The sequence below is a fragment of the Eptesicus fuscus genome, chromosome 7, assembly GCF_027574615.1.
Source record: "Eptesicus fuscus isolate TK198812 chromosome 7, DD_ASM_mEF_20220401, whole genome shotgun sequence".
Classification (NCBI taxonomy): domain Eukaryota; kingdom Metazoa; phylum Chordata; class Mammalia; order Chiroptera; family Vespertilionidae; genus Eptesicus; species Eptesicus fuscus.
Window position 1 is genome coordinate 53,648,422 of NC_072479.1, and position 21,346 is coordinate 53,669,767.

Genomic DNA, 21,346 nt, shown 5'->3' on the forward strand with positions numbered 1-21,346 from the left:
CCTAGCTGGTTTGGCTCAGTGGATAGAGCGTTGGCCTGTGGACTGGAGGGTCCTGGGTTCAATTCTGGTCAGGAGTGCATGCCTGAGTTATGGGCTCAATCCCCAGTTAAGGGAGCGTGTAGGAGGCAGCCAATCAATGATTCCCTCTCATCATTGATGTTTCTATCTCTCTTTTCCTGTCTCTTCTTCTCTGAAATCAATAAAAATATTTTTTTAAAAAGAATGATCTGCCGAAACCAGTTTGGCTCAGTGGATAGAGCGTCGGCCTGCGGACTCAAGGGTCCCAGGTTCGATTCCGGTCAAGGGCATGTACCTTGGTTGCGGGCACATCCCCAGTAGTGGGTGTGCAAGAGGCAGCTGATCGATGTTTCTCTCTTATCGATGTTTCTAACTCTCTATCCCTCTCTCTTCCTCTCTGTAAAAAAATCAATAAAATATATTTAAAAATAAATAAAATAAAACAGGAGTTCTCAATTGGCTTTACATTTAAAAAAAAAAAAATGATCTGCCTCCAACATTTTTCCATCACAGTTCATATGACTTTAGATAGTGTAACACTCTCTTGAGTTGAAAGAGTTAGGACTCTTTCTATTTGGCTTAACTTCACTCAAGACCAGGAGATTGCTATGATGCAACCCAGATGTTTATTTTTTTATTTTTTTTATTTTAAATATATTTTATTGATTTTCCACAGAGAGGAAGGGAGAGGGATAGAGAGCTAGAAACATCTATGAGAGAGAAACATCGACCAGCTGCCTCCTGCACACCCCCCACCGGGGATGTGCCCACAACCAATGTACATGCCTTTGACCGGAATCGAACCTGGGACCTTTCAGTCCGCAGACCGACGCTCTATCCACTGAGCCAAACCGGTTTCAGCAACCCAGATGTTTAATTGTGAGGTAGCCTTAAGTAAAGTTTGAGTAAAATTTGGGAAGTAGCTGGCAGATCAAGATTTGTTTATAACATCACCTTTTGTAAGGCCTATAGCAGTATATGTAGGTTTTGAAGCTGTTTATAATCAAGTCATCCTAACAACTCTTGAAAACACGCCAAATATACTTAAGTGCTTTATAGTCATCATCCAATGTAATCCTCAGCACAACCCTATGAGGTAGATATTGTTCTTCCCATTTTACTGACTGGGAAATCTGAGGGTTAGAAAGATTAAGTAGAGAGAAGATTCAAATTTGAGTTTGCTCTACTCTGAACTCTCTTCACTATTAATACTAGCTTTTTTTTCTTCTGTGTCTTCTTAATGATTGATAGCTAAGTATTTGGCCAGAATTTTACTAGCATTAGAGATGGTGGCTCTCGATGACAGTTATGGTCAATTTTGTTACCTTTATTCAAGACAGTTGTGATGGTGGTGTGTTTTAACGTCTTTTTTTCCAAGGCTTTGTAGATAATGAGTTGGTACAAGCTAAAATAGCACTCCAATCTTATTAAAGAATGAATAGGCAAGAGTTCTCTGCCAGGTTTTTGTATTGTTGTTGTTTTATTTTTTTAACTTCTCTTTAACTGTACAGCATTGACCACTACAAAGGATAAGGATCCCACACTGTTATACCTGGTCTGATACTTGATGCTTTATAAACTTCATCCTCACTGGTAGAAGTTGAAACAATCTCATTTTTGTAGTATCTTCATGAGGTGGTCATTCATACATTCCAAATGATTTTGAAAGTTAGTATATACTTCACAGATACCAGTTTGCCTAGCCTGAGATCCTGTTCTTGTCATTCTGCTAGTGAATCTAGTTCCTTAGAACTGCCTATCCTTGAGCAGGCTTTGGAAGTAACCTACTTCCTTGGCGGATGTAAATCTGCAAAGAGTTAGAGTTAATAGTATGATTAACATGTAAGGAATCTGAGAACTTACAGAGTGTTAACTAAGTATTTCTTACTTAAAATAGCCTTTAGCCTGGCCAGTGTGGCTCAGTGGTAGAGTGTCAGCCTGTGGACTGAAGGTTCCTAGGTTCGATTCTCAGTCAGGGCACATACCTGAGTTGCAGGCTCAATCCCCAGTGTGGGGCATGCAGGAGGCAGCCAATCAATGATTCTCTCTCATCATTGATGCTTCTGTCTCTCTCCCCTTCCTCTCTGAAATCAATAAAAATATATATTTTTTAAAAAATAGCTTTTATTTTGGCAGTATTCTCACTGAATTCTGGTGGCATTGACAAAATTCACTGAATGAGTATAGATGACTTCGTAGGGATTAATTTATTTAGGCTAGTTATTATCAGTTTTACTTAGTTCCAACAGAACTACTGAAACTTCATGACTTTTTTTTTTAATATGTTTTTATTGATTTCTAGGGAGAGGAAGAGAGAGAATTAGAGAGATAGAAACATTGCTGAGAGAGAAACATTATCGATAGGCTGCCTCTTACACTCCCCATACTGGGGATCGAGCCCACAACCCAGGCATGTGCCCTGACCAGGAATCAAACCAGTGACCTCTTGGTTCCTGGGTCAATGCTCAACCATTGATCCACTAGTCAGGCCTTCATGACTTCTTGTAGGAGCTTTTAACCAGTTAGCTTGATGGGATAGCACTATGTAATATCAATCAGCAAGTATTTACTCCATGCTTTCTATGTATGTGAAATTGTGGATAAAAGCAGCTGGTTAGAGCATCGTCTGATAAACCAAAGTTGTGGGTTTGATCACTGGTAAGGTTACATACAAGAATCAACCAATGAATGCATAAATAAAAACAAATCGATTTTCTCTCCCTCTCTCAAGTCAATCAATACATTTTTATATTTAAAAAAAACACACTAAAACCCTGTCCCTTCCCTAAAGGAACTTAAAATCCCTTTGAGAAAATAAAATTGAGCCCTAAAAATTGAGCAAGCTCTTAACATCACAAAAAGAGCGGCAACCAGATATGTTTCTCTTAACGAATGAACACAACAAAATTATCCAATAGTCTTGCTTTAAAACAATTGAACCTGAATCTGCTCCAGCCTCTAGATCTAACTTTCAGTTTGTAGGAAATACAGTTGACAGGGAAACATCACAGGGGTATAGCCAGCAAACTCTGGGGGAAATTCTACAGAAGAAATTATCTGATTTCCCACAAATAAAGAGAGACTTGGGCCCAGCCGGTGTAGCTCAGTGGTTGAACATTGATCTATGAACCAGGAGGTCATGGTTTGATTCCTGGGTAGGGCACATGCGTGGGTTGCAGGCTCAATCCCCTGATCGGTGATTCTCTCTCATCATTAATGTTTCTATCTCTCTCTCCCTCTCCCTTCCTCTCTGAAATCAATAAAAATATATTTTTAAAAAGAGAGAGACAGACTTGGGTTGGTAAACAGACAATACAGTGTACAGATGATGTGTTGTGTATTTGTGTGCCTGAAACCTGTATAATTTTGTTAACCAGTGTCAACCCAATAAATTCAATAAAAAGTGAAAATAAAGGAGAGCGTAAGAGGGAACTTAAATTGAATACTGAGAAGATATTTAGTGATAGGACATTAAATTTTTTTCAGTAGGATAATGGTTTTGTGATTTGGGTTTATGAAGGATATTTATCTTTTAGATATACATGCTTAAATATTTTCTTATTGAAATACATATGTGATGTCTGGTATTTAACTCAAAATAATTTGAGAAGTGAGAGGGGGAAGTATGGTATAGGTCCGTTGTTGGCAAACTGCGGCTCGAGAGCCACATACGGCTCTTTGGCCTCTTGAGTGTGGCTCTTGCACAAAATACCACGGCCTGGGCGAGTCTATTTTGAAGAAGTGGCATTAGAAGAAGTTTAAGTTTAAAAAATTGGGCTCTCAAAAGAAATTTCAATCGTTGTACTGTTGATATTTGGCTCTGTTGACTAAATGAGTTTGCCAACCACTGGTATAGGTGAAACAAAAGTGGCCATGAGTTAATTGTTTAAGCTAGATGATGCTTGTTAGCTACATGGGTAATCTTGCATAAGTTACTCAACCTGGCCAAGCCCTAATTTCCTTATTTGTAAAATGAGGGATATGTTACCTTACAGGATTACTGTAAGAAAATAAAAAAGAGCCAAAACCGGTTTGGCTCAGTGGATAGAGCGTCGGCCTGCGGACTGAAAGGTCCCAGGTTCGATTCCGGTCAAGGGCATGTACCTTGGTTGCGGGCACATCCCCAGTAGGGGTTGTGCAAGAGGCAGCTGATCGATGTTTCTCTATCATCGATGTTTCTAACTCTCTATCCCTCTCTCTTCCTCTCTGTAAAAATCAATAAAATATATTTAAAAAAAAAAAAAAGAAAATAAAAAAGTGAAAATAACATACCTAGCATAGTACCTGCTATAGTAAGTGCTTAAAAACTGGAAGCCTTGCCCTGGCCAGTGTGGCTCAGTTGGTTGGATGTCATCCTGTGCACCAGGAGGTTGCCAGTTCGATTCCCAGTCAAGGGCACATGCCTGGGTTGTATGGGTTTGAGGCACTTTCGGGAGGTAACTAACCGATGTTTCTCTCTCACATTGATGTTTCTCTCTCTCTCTCTCTCTCTCTCTCTCTCTCTCTCTCTCTCTCTCTCTCTCCTTCCTCCACTCTAAAATCAAGAAAAACTAAAAAAAAAAAAAATTTAAAGAAACCTATATCCCTCACTACAAAGACAAACCATGTAGCTAGCCTATTATTATGCTTAGAGATAAGGTCTCCGCTCCCAAAGAGAAACAACTTTCTATGAGAAGATTGCTGAATTGCAACAAAAAGTTCAACACTGCCTTTCAAAAACAACCAATTAAACTATACAGCACCTGTCCCTGGTTTCACTTTCCATGATTTCAGTTAACCATGGTCCCAAAATACTAAGTGGAAAATTCAGAAAATCAACAATTCATAAGTTTTTTTATTTTTTTGGTTTTTTTTAAATATATTTTATTGATTTTTTACAGTGAGGAAGAGAGAGGGATAGAGAGTTAGAAACATCGATAAGAGAGAAACATCGATCAGCTGCCTCTTGCACACCCCCCTACTGGGGATATGCCCGCAACCAAGGTACATGCCCTTGACCGGAATCAAACCTGGGACCTTTCAGTCCACAGGCCGACGCTCTATCCACTGAGCAAAACAGGTTTCGGCAACAATTCATAAGTTTTAAAGGTCGCATTATCCTGCTGCATCCATTGGGATGTGAATCTTCCCTTTGTCCAATGTATGAATCTACATTGTTAGTCACTTAGCTGGCTGAGTTATCAGATCCACAGTCGAAATATCACAGTAGTCTTCATTTTACTTAATAATGGTCCCAAAACATAAAGAGTAGTGATGCTGGCAATTTGGATATTCTAAACAGAAGCTATAACGTACTTCGTTTAAGTGAGAAGGTGAGTATGGCACAATAAAATATTTTGAGAGACCACATTCACATAACTTATATTACAGTATATTATTATAATTGTTTTATTATTATTAATCTCTTACTGTCACTAATTTATAAATTAAATTCATAGGTATGTATATATAGGGGGAAAAACATAGTATACATAGGGCTGGATTCCAGTAGGGGGCACGCAGGAGGCAGCCAATCATGTTGTGCCTTCTTTGTTTCTCTTCTCTCTTTTCCCTCTCCCTTCCTCTCTCTCTAAAAATCATAAACTATTCTTTAAAACAAACAAAAACAAAAAAAGGAAGCCTGTGCTATTAACTAACAGTTGAATACCAGTGTTTGACCCTTGGCATATATGGTGAGTTTTCTTTGAAAGAGGGAACATAAATTATTAAAACCTAGTTTTTGCCCTAGCTGGTTTGGCTCAGTGGATAGAGCATCGGCCTGTGGACTAAAGGGTCTCTGGTTCGATTCAGGTCAAGGGTACATGCCCAGGTTGCAGGCTCCATCCCCAGTAGGGGAGGTAGCTGATCAATGCTTCTCTCTCATTATTGATGTTTCTATCTCTCTCTCCCTCTCCCTTCCTCTCTGAAATTAATAAAAATATATTTAAAAGATAAAATCTAGTTTCTTAGCACATTAATTGAGGGCAAAGTCATAGAGGGAAAGACATGATTAAATATATATGGGTTCACAATATGACTGGCATTTAACTGAATGCTCTGAGCTTCAGTTCCCTCATCTGTAAAATGGAGATCATTATATACATGGTAGAATTGTAAAAATTGGGAATAATGTTTTAATGTAGCAGTTGCCAATCTTTTGGACCTTACGGGCCACTGGTGGGCGACTGCTGTTTTAACGTGTCTAGAGTAGTATGAGTAAATAATCTAGTGCAGTGCCTGGGTCATAGTGGCTCAGTTAAATGGTGGTTGTTGTTATACTTCGTACATAATCACTCAGTGTGTAACCATCAACCCAGACAGCCTGGTCCTGGGCTATATGGAGGACAAATAGCATTCCTGCCTAATTCTTTGTTGATAATTTTTTTTTCTTCTCCATTTTCCTCTTCTCCCCTTCAGTTGATTTACGAAGATTGTATGGATCTGATCGCAAAGCTACCTTGTGTTGCTGCAAAGATCTACCGGAATTTGTACCGGGAGGGCAGCAGTATTGGGGCCATTGACTCTAAGCTGGACTGGTCCCACAATTTCACCAACATGTTAGGCTATACTGATGCTCAGTTTACTGAGCTCATGCGCTTGTACCTCACCATTCACAGGTGAGCTAGACCCAGCAACCATAGCGTGGATTGGTGGGAAATTTTAAGAAAAGCTCCTTAAAAGTCTCCTCATCTGGGAATAGACAATAGGCAGCATGGTGATGGGAAAATGGTATAAGGGACGATACAAGGCAAGAAAGAGATCTAGTAAAGAAGGTTAAGAGGTATAGGGAAATTATAATCACATCAAGAACAAGGTCGTGCTTCTAGCTGAGAAAGGTACTAGCTGCTCACATTAGGTTTTTCTCTAGCTTTCCAGGAGCTCCCTCTTCTGGCCATTGCTTATTAAAGCTGGCGTGAGAGCCAGGGAGCTTGGCACCCAGGCTTCATCAACCAGTAAACAAAGGCGGGTAATGAGCTTGGGACATCTTTTACAAGAGCTTATGAATAACTAACTGACTGGCTGGCTACAGGCTGGTGTACGCCCATGACTAGGCTAGTATATGACAAATAAGAGAACAACAAGGTCTGTGTTTCCATAATCTGACCCTTTTTTCCCTTTCTTGGCCTTGACTCTCCTTTCTTATTTCTCCACAGTGACCATGAAGGTGGCAATGTAAGTGCCCATACCAGCCACTTAGTTGGCAGTGCCCTTTCAGATCCCTACCTGTCCTTTGCAGCAGCTATGAATGGGCTGGCAGGCCCCCTACATGGACTGGCAAATCAGGTAAAACTATTCCTGTTCCATGTTTTTCTTCATCCCATGCTTTTGTTTCTGATCTTAGCGTTCTCCTTGGCATATATATTAACACTCTTATTCCCCTTATCGATAGGAAGTGCTTGTCTGGCTGACAAATCTTCAGAAGGAAGTTGGCAAAGATGTGTCAGATGAGAAGTTACGAGACTACATCTGGAACACACTCAACTCAGGGCGGGTAAGCATGAGAAGTGGTCCTTAGAGAAGGAGCTCCCCCCTCCCATTAGTCTATCCTGAAGAATTTAGAAAAGACAAGAATTCCCACCAGAGAATATAACTGGCTTTTCTCCCCCTCACTCTTTATAGGTTGTCCCAGGCTATGGCCATGCAGTACTGAGAAAGACTGATCCACGATATACGTGTCAGCGAGAGTTTGCTCTGAAACACCTGCCTAATGACCCCATGTTTAAGCTGGTTGCTCAACTGTACAAGATTGTGCCCAATGTCCTCTTAGAGCAGGGCAAGGCCAAGAACCCTTGGCCCAATGTAGATGCTCACAGCGGGGTACTGCTCCAGGTGAGTCCTCTCTTCCCTGCTTCCCCTTTAGTTTGCACCAAACACTACTGTTCTCTGCCTTGCACACAATCAGTTCCCTAGTCAGAGCAGGGACTCGTATCTTTCCTTACCTTTTTTACCAAGTTGCCTATGGTTGGGGATGTGTGGGCAGGCGGAAAGGATGCCCTCTTTTCAGAATCACAATTGCTATACTTTTCCCAGTATCATTTCTATTTAAGGCTGACTGGGTTAAGGTTTCTATAATCCTGGATTTGTAAATGCCACTACCTCTGGGCCTTTAACAAAACACTTTTCTCTTCTCCCTTACAGTACTATGGCATGACGGAGATGAACTACTACACAGTGCTGTTTGGGGTGTCACGAGCATTGGGTGTACTGGCACAGCTCATCTGGAGCCGAGCCCTAGGCTTCCCTCTAGAGAGGCCCAAGTCCATGAGCACGGATGGTCTGATGAAGTTTGTGGACACTAAGTCAGGGTAAAACATTTGGAGATGGGGAAACTAACTACCAGAAGTGAGGGAGCTTAAAAAAAAGTATACTTTTGTTTCAGGGGGCTTGTAAAGACTTAAGATTAAGTTGTATCTGAGGCACTGGTAATAGGTTTGAAGTTAAAATATAAATTAAGGCTTTAAAAAATGAAAAGTGACCCCTCTCTCCCTAACCAGCTCCTTTCCCCTGATTAGTATGAGTTGCCCATCAACTGTAGGATGACCAGAACTAATGCATGTGGTATGGGTTAGATCTGGCCCCCACACCATCTCTATAGAGTGAGAATCTGGCTCCTCTTTCCCTGGGTCAAAGCTGATTGCAGAGAATCTGCAGTTACTTGTTCTGCCCAGTCCTCAGTAGGCGAGCAAACCAGGACTCTGCCCCTTGTTTCCATAGGAATCATGTTGGATTATCAGCTGTACTAAGCCCCGTTGTCCTCTCCCATGTGCCCAGACACTTCCTGGCAAAACCTATTGGTTAGCTGGACATGCTTTGGGTAATTTTTTTTTTTTAACACTACCAGGTGACCATAAAGGCCATGACCATAAAGCCCATGGCATTTGTTGTTACTGGTACCCAGTGTTTGATGTTTATTTCTTTTTAAAATTATCCCATAAAAATTAAGATCTGGGAGTGTTCTATTCTCCACTACTTGAATACCTCCTTTGAGATTTTCTGTATGTGCTGCACCTCCAGCGGAGGGTGCTCTGGACCTTCCCCTCTTTGTCCCTCCCTATAGAGACCTTTCTGCGGATTGTAGAAACCAGTCTGATACAGGGTCTTGCCCAGTCATTTGGCTTTATCAGTGCTTAAAATGAACTGAGTTTTTTAGCCATTACCCTCTGACCTCTCCCTTATTTCAGTATGCTGTGGGCCATAGACTAGGGATATAGGAATGACCAGCATGATATCTTCATGGTCTTGATCCCAGGGATACTAGCACCTTTTTCTGAGCAGGAAAATGACTTAAGTCTGGACATGGTCTCCATTGAATACCAGGTCCTAGGGCTGAGGGCATTCAAAGAATGGTAAGCTTCCTCCTCATCCCTTGCCACAAGGAAGTATCCCTTATTTATCAAGGTCCTTACCTGCCTGCCCCTCCCTAAGAGCTCACAGTATAGTGTTGGTTTTAGAAGCCCCATCTGCACAGGTTTTCAGTGACTCAGAATGCTCTACTGCCTTTTCTTGAAGAAAGGATTGAAATACACTCCTGCTGTGCCTCCTTACTCCCTCACAACTCCTGCCTGTGTTTGTGTGGATCCCTAATCCCCAGAACCACGCTGTTCAGATGGACACACTGTCTATAAACCCCTGGGTAACTTGTCAAGTCATGATGCAGACTTCAGGTTGTTCTGTATAAAATGCAAAATAAATGTTTTTATTAACAATGCTTGAGCCTGCTATTATTTAAGTCCTGGAAGAATCTATTATGAGGTAAGAAATCTGGCTGGCAAGATCCTGGACTTAAATGGGTTATAGGTTATCATGTACACCTCTTTATTTTTAGGTAGGTTTGACATTTCTTTATCCTAATCTGAAGACAGGCTCCCTATGAGATTTCCAAAGGAGATTTCTGTCCTTTCTCAAGGTTAGAAGTCCTTGACCTTTAGCCGCCATCCTTCCTAATTTTGTTGTAAGGTAGAACACTCAAGGACTATAGCCGAGACAAAGCTGATTACAGAGAATCCGTCACAACTGCTGATGTGACAAATTCAAGGACACCGGTCCAGCCCACTAGGTGAAAGGAACAAACTATGCCAGGACAAATAGGAATGGGACAGCTAGCTCAGGGTGTGAACCACGGGAGTGCTCTGGTACTTCACAGAATGCCTATTCTTCTTTGCAGCCTCCCGTAAAAGAGGTGGTCCTCTTCGAGGCATCAGTCATATGGGAGGTCTGAGACCAGATCGTTCTATCCTGAGACTCCTGCTGCAACTGACCTTCTGAAAAAGTCTATTAATAGGCAAGGGAGTGGGTACTAGGTCCTGGCTTGTAGAATGTACTACTATAGTTAGCAAGGACACTGTGTTCAAGAGGCCTTGCACCTTCACTCCCCTAGGAAGGAAGCCATGACTTTCTTCTACTCTGCTATATATTATTCTCTCAAGAAACAATACCAAAAAGCCAAGCCCTGGCAAGGTAGCTTAGTTGGTTAGAGTGTTGTCCCAATATGCCAAAGTTGCAGGTTCGATCTCCGGTCAAGGGCACATACAGGAAACAACCAATGAATGCATAAATGGGTGTAGTAACAAATCAATGTCTGTCTCTCTCAAGTCAACAAATAAATAATTTAAAAAGCCAAATTCACATTGTCACAATTAATTTATTGAGATTTTATAAAAACTCAGGCCAAGTGGAAGAAGACGGTACATCCCAAGAGTATAAACTGTTCAGTGCTTTTTTTTTTTTTTTTTTCCTCACCCGTGGCACTGATGATAAGAAAGCCCCCGGCTCTCCACTAGCATGGAAATATTCTTAGACGTGAGGTGATGTGATTTTAAGCTGTGGCCAGAGCTCTAGCATCCCCTGAGGCACTTCAAGCAAGCAAAAGTAATTGACCATCCAGTTCCTCTGTGTAGAGGAAAAAGCTCGATTTATTCAATCCTTAAGAAAAGTTGCTGTTTTCCCTGGTCAGACACTAAGGTACCTTGACAGGGCTCAGGGATAACCACACAGTCCTAATTATAATGTGAGAAGGCTGCAGGCATCAGGCTTATAGGGCTCTCAAGATGAGCCTGACCATTTCTTAGCATGTGTCCCTTCCATACCCCCTGCCTTTTCTTTCCCCCAGCATTTCCAGCCAGCTTAGAGCCCACTTTCTGGAGAACTGACAGGGAAACAGTATTATAAACACAGACTCTTATCTCAGATTGGGGCAGGAGTCTATTGAAATAAATAAAAGGATTGGGTGGAGAGGGAGAGGAAAGGAGAAGCTAAGGAACAATCTTTTGCCTCAACTGTGGTGCACCTCATGGAACATCAGTTCACGGGGTATGGCTGTTTCTGGACCAAACTTGGTGGCTGCCCGGCGCTCGAAGGCAGCAACATTCTTTTTGACAACCTCATCAAAAAACATGGAGGCCAGCTGGGAGTGCAGCAGAGAACGAAATTCAAAGGAAATCTGGGAATGGGCAAGAGACAGAAACTTCAAGATCATGTTGGATAGGCCCTGGCCAAATGCAAGGATACTTATTCAGTGCCTATTCTTCCCCTCCCCCACCAGTTCCTTAGAGCCCCTCAGATGCCCTAACTTAGGACTGAGCACAATGTTCCAAGTTCGATAAAAGGTCACATCTGTGGGAAGTGTCATTGACTTGGGAAGTCCCAAGTGCTAGCTGTGCATGAAGAGTAACTGTCATGCCCAGCCGGCGTAGCTCAGTGGTTGAGCATCAACTTATGAACCAGGAGGTCACAGTTCAATTCCCGTTCAGGGCATATGTCCAGATTGTAGGCTCCATCCCTGGGGGCATGCAGGAGGTGGCCAATCAATGATTCTCTCATCACTGATGTTTCTATCTCTCCCACTTCCTTTCTCTCTGAAATCAATAAAAATATTTTAAAAAAAAGAATGACTGTCACGTAGCCCTGGCCAGGTAGCTCAATTGGCTAGAGCACTGTCCCAATATGCCAAGGTTGCGGGTTCAATCTCCATCTGGTCAAGGCACATACAAGCAATCAATGAATGCATACATAAGTGGAACAACAAATAGGTGTCTCTCTCCAAAAAATCAAAAGTTTTTAAAAAATAACTGTCACAGTACCTCAGCTCTGGCCCCATACCCAGTTGTATCCCTGTGTCATACAGGCTCCTGACTCACCGAAAAGTCCACAGTGCAAGTTCGGGGGTAGGCAGGAATACCAGGACTGAATCGCCAAATGGTCTCTAAGTGATTGAAGAGCTTGCCATCAGTGCAAACAGCCTAGAATTAGGGCAGTCAGGTAGTTAAACATCATACAATGGAATAAAATCTATAATAAGTATAGGGGACTATAAGAAGGAATTGAAAGTCATTTTCCTTCTAATATTGGGGAAGCATTTGAGACATGGCGATACAATTATTACAAGAAAGGCCAAAATAGCCCTTGAATGTGAAAATGCTAGAGAACACAAAAAACTTCCTGATCAATCTGTCCCAGACAGACCTCACCTTGACCATGTGAGGTTTGACCGTGGAAACAGCAGAGGTATAACGTTCCATGACAGGTGGAAAGCCAACCTCCAACTGGGCCTTCAGGTGACCTTTACGGCTGGAGACCACCAAAGACTTCTTACACCATGGCACAAACTCGCAGTACTCCTGGACATTGGAAACCACCTCGAACATCTCCTGCATGGAGTACCTAGGGAAAGGAATCAGAGGCCAAGGAACTGCCCGCTGGTTCAGGCTTCTCCTTGCCCGAGGTGCACTCCCCCCAGTACCTTTGCCCACTAACCATGCACGTTCAGGAACTAGAGATCCCAAATAAGCCTGAATGAATGACCTCCCAAAAGCAAGTGTACACGTTCTCATGATGTTAATGTTACATTATGTTAGGACTCAAATCCCAGCTCTACAACTTAATGTAGCCCTAGATACATTATCTGTGCTTCAACTTTCTCATAGGTAATAACAGTACCTAATTCATAGGTTTGTTGAAAGGATCAAGTGAGAAAAATCTATGTAAAACACCTAAGCAGCCTTACTGCTAGCAGTAGCAAGTGCTCAGTAAGTGTTAGCTATTTTGTATTGTGCTCAGAATACATAAACTCAGGTCGGCAGAGAAATAATACCCTGTTGTCTGAGGATACTGTCCAATTCTAGGGACAGTTCACATAATGTGCATGCAGGGCAATCAAGAAGAAGGGGGGGAATTAAGGTTGAGAGGCTGGCAAGAGAGGATAAAGGATCAGAGATGGACAGGGATGAATCTTGCTACCCTGACATTCTAACCGGGACACAGTTACTTGTTTGGAGGGGAAGGGAATGTGGAGGGATGCTGGACAGGGGAGGATGCTCACCCCATGATCCTACGCTCGGAGTAAGCCTTTCTCTTGTTGGTGAAGGAGGCGGCAAAGCCCATGAAGGAACGGCTGGGAGGTAAGCCACCCTCGGCCGCCAAGACTTGGGCAGTCCTGGGTAAGAGGAGGCTGCAGGACATCAGAAATCTAAGCCCGAAAGGAAAGGAGAGACAAACGTCAGGTTTCTTTTGTGTTCAACCATTCCCAGGGGAAGGGGAAGAGGGCACATCCCCGAGGAAGGTCGTCCGGTCAACTTTTCCCTCAGCACCTGCTGCAGCCCGCCAGGCTCCCTGGCCAGACAGTCACGAGTGCAAAAGGTCGAGGGCGGCCGAGGACAGTGCCGCGGGAGGAGCCGGGAGAGAGCAGGGTGCGCGCGGACTGCCAGTCGCCTCTGGCTGCGGGCTATGCTGCTGCGAAACTTCCTGGGCGCCCGGGCTCCGCCGAGCCCCTGGCTGCCAGGGCGTCCGCGCGCACAGACTCCGCGAGGGGCAAGAACCGGTTGGGGCACCCACCCCGGGGGGCTTCCCCTCCTGAATAACTTGCAAATGTGCTCCCCAAAGCTGCACACGGGACCCCAGGGTGTGGCCGCCGCCTCCCCGCGCCGCGCCAGCATCCCTGCGCTGCAGTCCTCCACCGCGGAACTTCGGGGTCCAGAGCGACCCCCCTCTCCTCCCGCGCGGCCGCCCGCGCCTCCCTCTCACCTCATTGGTCCCGGAGGTCGCGGAGGGCCCGGGGGCGGGGCCGGGCGCGCGCCCGGGCGGAGCGGGAGGCCGCAGCAGCGCTGGGCCGCCGCGCGCGTCCCGACCGGGAGCCGCCGCGCGCCCGCCGAGGCCATGCGCGCGACCCTCCCTAGCCCTCGGCTCGGACCGCCGCCGCAGCGCCCTCCTCACTGCGGAGGGAGCGGACGCCCCGCAGGCTCAGGGAGCGCGGGGGTGGCGCCGGGCCGCGGCTCCTCTCGCCTTGCTCCCGCCCGGGCAGCGGGGTGAGCTACAACTGAAGCCGCGACCGCTGCTCCCGCGGCTCCCTGTACCCTCACGTCACGCGGTTGCCATGGCTCGGGACGGGAGAGGGAGGAAGCACGGAGACAACGCGGCTTGTCGGGAGATGTAGTCCCACACCTCGGGCCAGAAGGCGCCGGAGTGTGCGTGAGACGCGGCGGGCACGGTCCCGGGGCGCGAGGTGGTGCGCACGCCCCGGGCCGGTCTGCGGTCCTCCTCCCCCGACACGGAAGCACCGCGATGAGTTCGTGGGCGGGTCCACAGCACACACCTGTGGATCTCGTAGAGCCTTTATCGTGTGCCACCGTGCGTATAGGTAGTTCCATACATTCTATTCATCCTTGTAGTCGCTACAGTCCTTAGGGCTGTGCTTACAACCTCTGAGAAAGGAAATGAATGCTCCAAGCTCCGGGCAAAGTGTTTACACAGCTTTCTCCTTTAATATTTATTCAAAGAAGTCGGGGTGGAAAGAATCAGACTTACTTCTCGGGGAGAGAACCATCCTCTGTCTGGAAAAATATGCATATGATGAAAAGTGAGACCTCCTGGGCAGGAGGAATTCGGGCCGCGAAGTGTCACTGTACGGCTTTCCATCGTGATACAAGGCGGGAGATGCTCGCGATGGAAGTGGGAAGAGCACCCGGCTGGCGTGGCTCAGTGGTTGAACCTCGGCCGGGAGGTCACGGTTCCATTCCCTGTCAGGGCACAGGCCCAGGGTCGCGGGCTCCATCCCCAGTGTGGGATTTGCAGGAGGCAGCCAATTGATGATTCTCTCTCTCATCATTGATGTTTCTATCTCTCTCTCCCCCTCTCCCTTCTCTCTGAAATCAATAAAAATATATTTTAAAAAATAGAAAGAATAGTGGTGCCTGCTCTGGCCGGTGTTAAGTGGTTAGAGCGTGGGCCCCGAGCACCAAAGGGAGGGTGGTGAGTTTGATTCCCAGCCTAGCCAGGGCGAGTGCGGGAAGCAATCACCTCTCTCCCTCCCTCCCTCTCTCTCTCTCTCTCTCTCTCTCTCTCTCTCTCTCTCTCCTCCCATTCCTCCCTTCCACTCTCTAAAAATCAATGGGAAAAAATATCCTCGCCCTAGCTGGTTTGGCTCAATGGATAGAGCGTCAGCCTGCGGACCGAAGAGTCCCAGGTTCAATTCCAACCAAGGGCTCATGCCTTGGTTTCGGGCTCGGTCTCCAGTAGGGGGCGTGCAGGAGGTAGCGCATCAATGAGTCTCTCTCATCATCGATGTTTCTAGCTCTCTCTCCCTCTTCCTTCTTCTCTAAAATCAATAAAATATATTAAAATAGCCCTGACTAAAAAAAAAAAACACACACACAAAAAAAACAATAGCCCTGACTGGTTTGGCTCAGTGGATGGAGCATTGGCCTGCCGACTGAGGGGTCCCAGGTTCAATTCCAGTCAAGGGCATGTGCCTTGGTTGAGGGCACATCCCCGGTAGGGGGTGTGCAGGAGGTGGCTGGTTGATGTTTCTCTCTCATTGATGTTTCTAACTCTCTGTCCCTCTCCCTTCCCCTCTGTAAAAAATCAATAAAATATTAATATATATATATATTAAAATAAAATATCCTTGGGTGAGGATTAACAACAAAAAAATAATGGTGGCGCCTGCTGTTACAATTAAAGATATTTATACTGCCGAAACCGGTTTGGCTCAGTGGATAGAGCGTCGGCCTGCGGACTCAAGGGTCCCAGGTTCGATTCCGGTCAAGGGCATGTACCTTGGTTGCGGGCACATCCCCCGTGGGGGGTGTGCAAGAGGCAGCTGATCGATGTTTCTCTCTCATCGATGTTTCTAGCTCTCTATCCCTCTTCCTCTCTGTGAAAAATCAATAAAATATATTTTAAAAAATAAAAAATAAAGATATTTATACTACTACATTGCAAGCCCCTCCTCTGCTTTCTTTCTAAATTTTTAGTCAAGCTCTTCACATTCAGGAAAGCTTTATATGAGTATTATGTGGGTGGGGTGAGGTGGAGCAGGTAAAATAATTAAAGGCTGTGTTGCCTTTTAGATCTAATTCGTGTGGAAAAGAGAAATCTTGCCCAGAAACAGAGGCCTGGAAACAGATTTAAACCCTCCAACTCGCCCCCCCCAACCCCACACACACACACTCCTTGAGATTGACATTTATTTTGGGCTTTCCAAGGAATCTGGACTGATTTAAAGTTTGAGCCCATTTTATATGGAGTTCATTGAGCATGAGGGTTCAAAGGACTCCTCTCTTTGAACCCTGGCTTAGTTAACATTTTGTAAGGAAGGTGTTTGAATCCGTATTTTATATCCTATCTAATAAAGAGGGAATATGCTAATTGACCCTCACACCATTGCAAAGATGGCGGCACCCACAGCCAATAAGGAGGGAATATGCTAATTGACTGCCCCACCCTCAAAGATGGCAGCACCCACAGCCAATAAGGAGGGAATATGCTAATTGACTGCCCTACCCTCAAAGATGGCAGCACCCACAGCCAATAAGGAGGGAATATGCTAATTGACTGCCCTACCCTCAAAGATGGCAGCACCCACAGCCAATAAGGAGGGAATATGCTAATTGACTGCCCCACCCTCAAAGATGGCAGCACCCCACAGCCACAAGATGACGATGCTCAGTCTCCTCAGCCCCGCCAGAGAGGCAGGCATGGGGCAAGGCTGGGGTGGGCCCAGCCTTGCCAAGCGCCTGCCTCCGGAGTCCCCCAGTCCCCTCAGCCCCCCAGCCGCCCAGGGCCAGCCTGAGGCACAGGCAAGCCTCAGATGTCAGCTGCCCAGCTGCCCAGGGCCGCCCGAGGCTCAGGTAACCAGGGCTGGCCGAGGCTTGCGCTGCCGGCAGTGGCAGCAGCAGAGGTGTGATGGGGCATCACCTTCCCCGGATCACCAGGTCACCTCCCTCCCCTGAGGGCTCCCGGACTGTGAGAGGGGGCAGGCCGGGCTGAGGGACCCCCCTCCAGTGTATGAATTTTCATGCACCGGGCCTCTAGTGTATATATAAAGCCCCAAGTTTGGGAGTGATCTCATTTCTTTTTCTTTGCTAACATATCTTATTTTTTCCCTTGTTACCTCCATCCCAACCAGCAGATACAGTACCTCCTTCCAGTTCAGAGATGGTATTCTGGAGTCACACTCTGTGGGCATGTGACTCTTTCTGTTGTAGGCGGTGGGAATGGCACCAGGTGTCTGACCAATGGGGTCAGACCAAACGTGGGTTCAGCAACCTCAGTACTTGGGTTCTGGCTAGGAAAGAATTCAGGATCCAGACCCAAACTGTAAGAGAATGTTTGTTGGGTAGATTACAGAGGTAGAAGAAGTAATTCCTAGAAGACATGGGCTTTGGAAACAAGTTCTAGAGCAGTGGTTCTCAACCTTCCTAATGCCGCGACCCTTTAATACAGCTCCTCAAGTTGTGGTGACCCCCAGCCATAAAATTATTTTCGTTGCTACTTCATAACTGTAATTTTGCTACTGTTATGAATCGTAATGTAAATATCTGTGTTTTCCGATGGTCTTAGGCAACCCACAGGTTGAGAGCTGCTGCTGTAGAGCCTAAGACCATCAGAAAACACAGATATTTACATTACGATTCATAACAGTAGCAAAATTACAGTTATGAAGTAGCAACGAAAATAATTTTATGGCTGGGGGTCACCACAACATGAGGAGCTGTATTAAAGGGTCGCGGCATTAGGAAGGCTGAGAACCACTGCTGTAGAGGGAAGGGAAGGACCCTTGGAGCTTCGGAGTGAGGAAGCTAATGGCGCCTGGCAGGAGGGATGGGGGGAAGGCACGGGCTTACTCCTGGGAGGAAAAGCACGGAGGATCCTCTGTGCTAAGGGTTTTAAGGGCAGAGATTTTAGGGGCGGTCCCAGAGAAAGATCTTAAGTGAATATTCAGTAGCTTTCCAGGTGTGTCCATTCAGCATCGTGGTCTCCACTGATTGATTGGCTGGCACCAGGGCAGGGGTCTTTAGTCAATGCAGCTGGCCCTGATGTCAGCTGTAGCTGGTTTTGTTACTTACCTGGGCCAGGAGTTGAAATAGAACAAAGGCACAGATGTTAACTTTAGGGAGGAAAGGTCAGGGGGTCCAAACGCATGGCCAGCGCGCTATATGCTAGAGGAGGAAAAGTCGCCCAGGGTGCAGGTCCCGCCCTACAGTTGATTGTCGGTTGCTAGGCACCTGGGGCTTTCCATCTTGGCGAACTTCTGTACCTGGCCCCCTGTCCTCACTCTGCTTATGTCTGTTGAACTGGACATTCCCAACCCCATGTTGCCTAGTCCCACACCCTCTGACTAAGGGTTTACACATGTGAGACAGCTGCTTCAAGTGAGAAGGAAGGATCTGGCCAGATAAGAGGCAGAAATTGACTGGGATACATGACTGAACTGTGACCTCATTAACACTGAGGTCATAATGTTATATTGTGCCTTGTTATATTGTACCTTGCTGCACAATCCCCAAGGTACAATAGGCCTGCCCAGTCAATTTGCTTGTTGTTCCCTGCTAATGAGATTAGCTGACTACTGTCTTTTAAACTTTTCTTAGTTAATTTCCTGTGCTTGGAACAACCAAGTTCCTGCCATTTCTCCATTGTTCTGCGTTGATAACTTCCTTCACATACTGGCTCAAAACACACCTCCTCCAGGAAGGCCCTCCTGATTGAACCCATCCCTCAATATTAATGTCATGTAAAAGTAGCATGTATCCTATATTCACTAGTTGTTTCATGTGTATATGTGTGTTCTTCTACTAAGTTTTAGGCTCCACCAAAACAGACACCATTACTTCTAAGTTTCTGTCTCCAAACCAGTTAGTACAGTGCTGTACTCAAAGGTGAGTTTTCAATCAACATTTGTTTGAAGAATGAAAACAGTCCTAAAGAGAGGCAGGCATCTGCCTAGATTCATCCAGGTATAAATCCAGTAGCTGAATCCAGTAGGACTGTCCACATGAGAGGGCTTTGCCACTGCCTCTGGCCTCCTTTTCCCCAGCCCTGGAAGTATCTGTGTTACCTACATCATATTCCTTTTTTCCCTATTGGGAAATCCTCTTTCCATGCTCTGAATAATATTAAAAATAGTAACTCTTCTCGCCCCTCCTCCTCCTTCGAGCTGCCCAAAGAACCTGGCTGGCAACCTCCCTTGTTCACCTCCACTTCAGAGCCAGAACCAGGCACGTGACTCCAGTTCAACTCCTGACGGCCAATTCCTCAGGTTACCGAGAGCTATTTCAGGCCATACAGGCCACATAGTCCCCTCCTCCCCATCCTCTGGGCCATATCCTAGCTTAGCCCTTCCTGGAAGGTCCCTCATACCCAACAGCCAAGTCAGCATGTCCCAACACCCGTGTCCATCTCATCTCCAGCTACTGTCAGCTTCTGCTTTTCCAGCCTCATCTTCATCATCATCTTAATCATCATCAATTATTTTTTAAAATATATTTTTATTGGTTTCAGAGAGGAAAGGAGAGGGAGAGAGAGATAGAAACATCAATGATGAGAGAGAATCATTTATCGGCTGCCTCCTGCATGCCCCCCACTGGGGATCGAGCCCACAACCCAGGCATGTGCTCTTGGTCAGAATCAAACCTGGGACCCCTCAGTCTGCAGGCCAATGCTCTATCCACTGAGCAAACCAGCTAGGGCTTCATCATCAATTATTATGTGCCTGTTTCCATGTGTTGCTCTGCTAGAGCTATGAAGAATAATTTAATGTCTACTGTTGCCTTCAGAGAGCTCAAAATCCCTTTTTCATAGAAAAACAAACAAAGGATGTGAAGTCCTGTGTTGAAAGCAAGACTAGCTCACAAGGAATGTAAAACCCATTCTAAACTATTGGGCACTTGTATGTCAAAGACTGAAGGTGAAATGAGCAACAAAGGTGTGCAATTTAAATGTGAGTGCTACAGGGTAAAGTAAGTGTGTTTTTTTTTTTGTTTGTTTAAATATATTTTACTGATATTTTACAGAGAGTAAGGGAGAGGGATAGAGAGTTAGAAACATCCATCAGCTGCCTCCTGCACACCCCCTACTGGGGATGTGCCCGCAATCAAGGTACATTCCCTTGACCGGAATCGAACCTGGGACCCTTCAGTCCGCAGGCAGACGCTCTATCCACTGAGCCAAACCGGTTTCGGCAAGGTGTGCAATTTAAATGTGAGTGCTACAGGGTAAAGTAAGTGTTAGGAAGACCTAACAACAGGGAAAGAACCTGTTAACAGGGAAGACTTCCTGGAAGAGGTGAGGTTTACATAATAGTGTAAATTTTATTTCCAATATGGTAAAACAATAAAAATGTATTTTAGCCGAAACCGGTTTGGCTCAGTGGATAGAGCGTCGGCCTGCGGACTCAAGGGTCCCAGGTTCGATTCCGGTCAAGGGCATGTACCTTGGTTGCGGGCACATCCCCAGTGGGGGGTGTGCGGGAGGCAGCTGATCGATGTTTCTCTCTAATCGATGTTTCTAACTCTCTATCCCTCTCTCTTCCTCTCTGTAAAAAATCAATAAAATAAAAAAATAAAATAAAATAAAACTTAAAAAATTAAAAATAAATAAATAAAAAAAATAAAAATGTATTGTAAAAGAATATAGTGATAGATACATTTTCCTCTTATTCTTCACTCCCTGTCTCCCAGTTCCTCTCCGGGAAAAAGCACTGGTACCAGTGTCTTGTGTATCTTTCTGGTGGGAACCAAAATACTGAAAGCAATGAGGGGGCACAGATTGTTGGAGAGCAAGGGAGGGCTTTTGTATGGATTCTTGGACCGGGGGCCAACTGCTACCCCTCTTCCCTTCTTAGAACGCACTTACTGAGTTGCTGAGCTCCGAACAGGACCCTTCGCTACCTTTTATAAATTGTACCATTTTTCCATATCCACTTTTCTTCCCTCCTTTTCCCCTTCTGGGCTGGGCTGCCCTGCCTCCAGCTCTTCCCGGATTGGCTGCTCCCCGGCCTCCCCCTCGGAGGAGGGGAAGCACCCCACCCTTTTCTGGGTAGAAACCTTTGGGTCCTTTAAAGTGTAACCAACAC

At 45.5% G+C, this 21,346-nt stretch overlaps 2 protein-coding genes across 5 annotated transcripts in view; one reads left to right on the top strand and one right to left on the bottom strand.

Annotated features, from left to right (window-relative positions):
- The window catches only part of CS (citrate synthase), a 35,137-nt gene extending 25,431 nt beyond the window's left edge, over positions 1 to 9,706 (top strand). Inside the window, exons 7-11 of the mRNA XM_008148638.3 lie at positions 6,415 to 6,614; positions 7,152 to 7,281; positions 7,388 to 7,489; positions 7,618 to 7,827; positions 8,137 to 9,706. Of these exons, the coding sequence (XP_008146860.1) occupies positions 6,415 to 6,614; positions 7,152 to 7,281; positions 7,388 to 7,489; positions 7,618 to 7,827; positions 8,137 to 8,307 (813 nt within the window). The 3' untranslated portion in view covers positions 8,308 to 9,706. The remainder of the gene's footprint in view (positions 1 to 6,414; positions 6,615 to 7,151; positions 7,282 to 7,387; positions 7,490 to 7,617; positions 7,828 to 8,136) is intronic.
- Positions 1,482 to 18,397, bottom strand: COQ10A (coenzyme Q10A). Of its 4 annotated transcripts, XM_054718963.1 has the most exons (6): positions 18,339 to 18,397; positions 17,411 to 17,587; positions 13,316 to 13,462; positions 12,465 to 12,657; positions 12,135 to 12,236; positions 10,620 to 11,437 (listed from the first exon to the last, which is right to left on the bottom strand). In XM_054718963.1, exons 3-6 carry the CDS (start codon positions 13,453 to 13,455, stop codon positions 11,270 to 11,272), a joined length of 603 nt encoding a protein of 200 aa, XP_054574938.1. In that variant the 5' UTR covers positions 13,456 to 13,462; positions 17,411 to 17,587; positions 18,339 to 18,397; the 3' UTR covers positions 10,620 to 11,269. The 4 variants fall into 4 exon arrangements, with proteins under 4 accessions (XP_054574936.1, XP_054574938.1, XP_054574937.1 ...); XM_054718961.1 differs by lacking the exons at positions 10,620 to 11,437; positions 17,411 to 17,587; positions 18,339 to 18,397 and adding exons at positions 1,482 to 1,825; positions 14,017 to 14,402; XM_054718962.1 differs by lacking the exons at positions 17,411 to 17,587; positions 18,339 to 18,397 and adding an exon at positions 14,692 to 14,771.
- Positions 18,398 to 21,346: the final 2,949 nt, after the last annotated feature.

What these genes read in the sequence shown, in the direction of transcription:
- COQ10A (XM_054718960.1), bottom strand. Translation starts at nt 14,150, where the DNA reads ATGGCCTCGGCGGGCGCGCGGCGGCTCCCGGTCGGGACGCGCGCGGCG. An exon ending in CGACCTCCGGGACCAATGAG is followed by an intron (nt 13,463 to 14,016) that starts GTGAGAGGGAGG and finishes TTTCGGGCTTAG; the next exon opens with ATTTCTGATGTCCTGCAGCC. An exon ending in CTTGCACTGTGGACTTTTCG is followed by an intron (nt 11,438 to 12,134) that starts GTGAGTCAGGAG and finishes GCCCATTCCCAG; the next exon opens with ATTTCCTTTGAATTTCGTTC.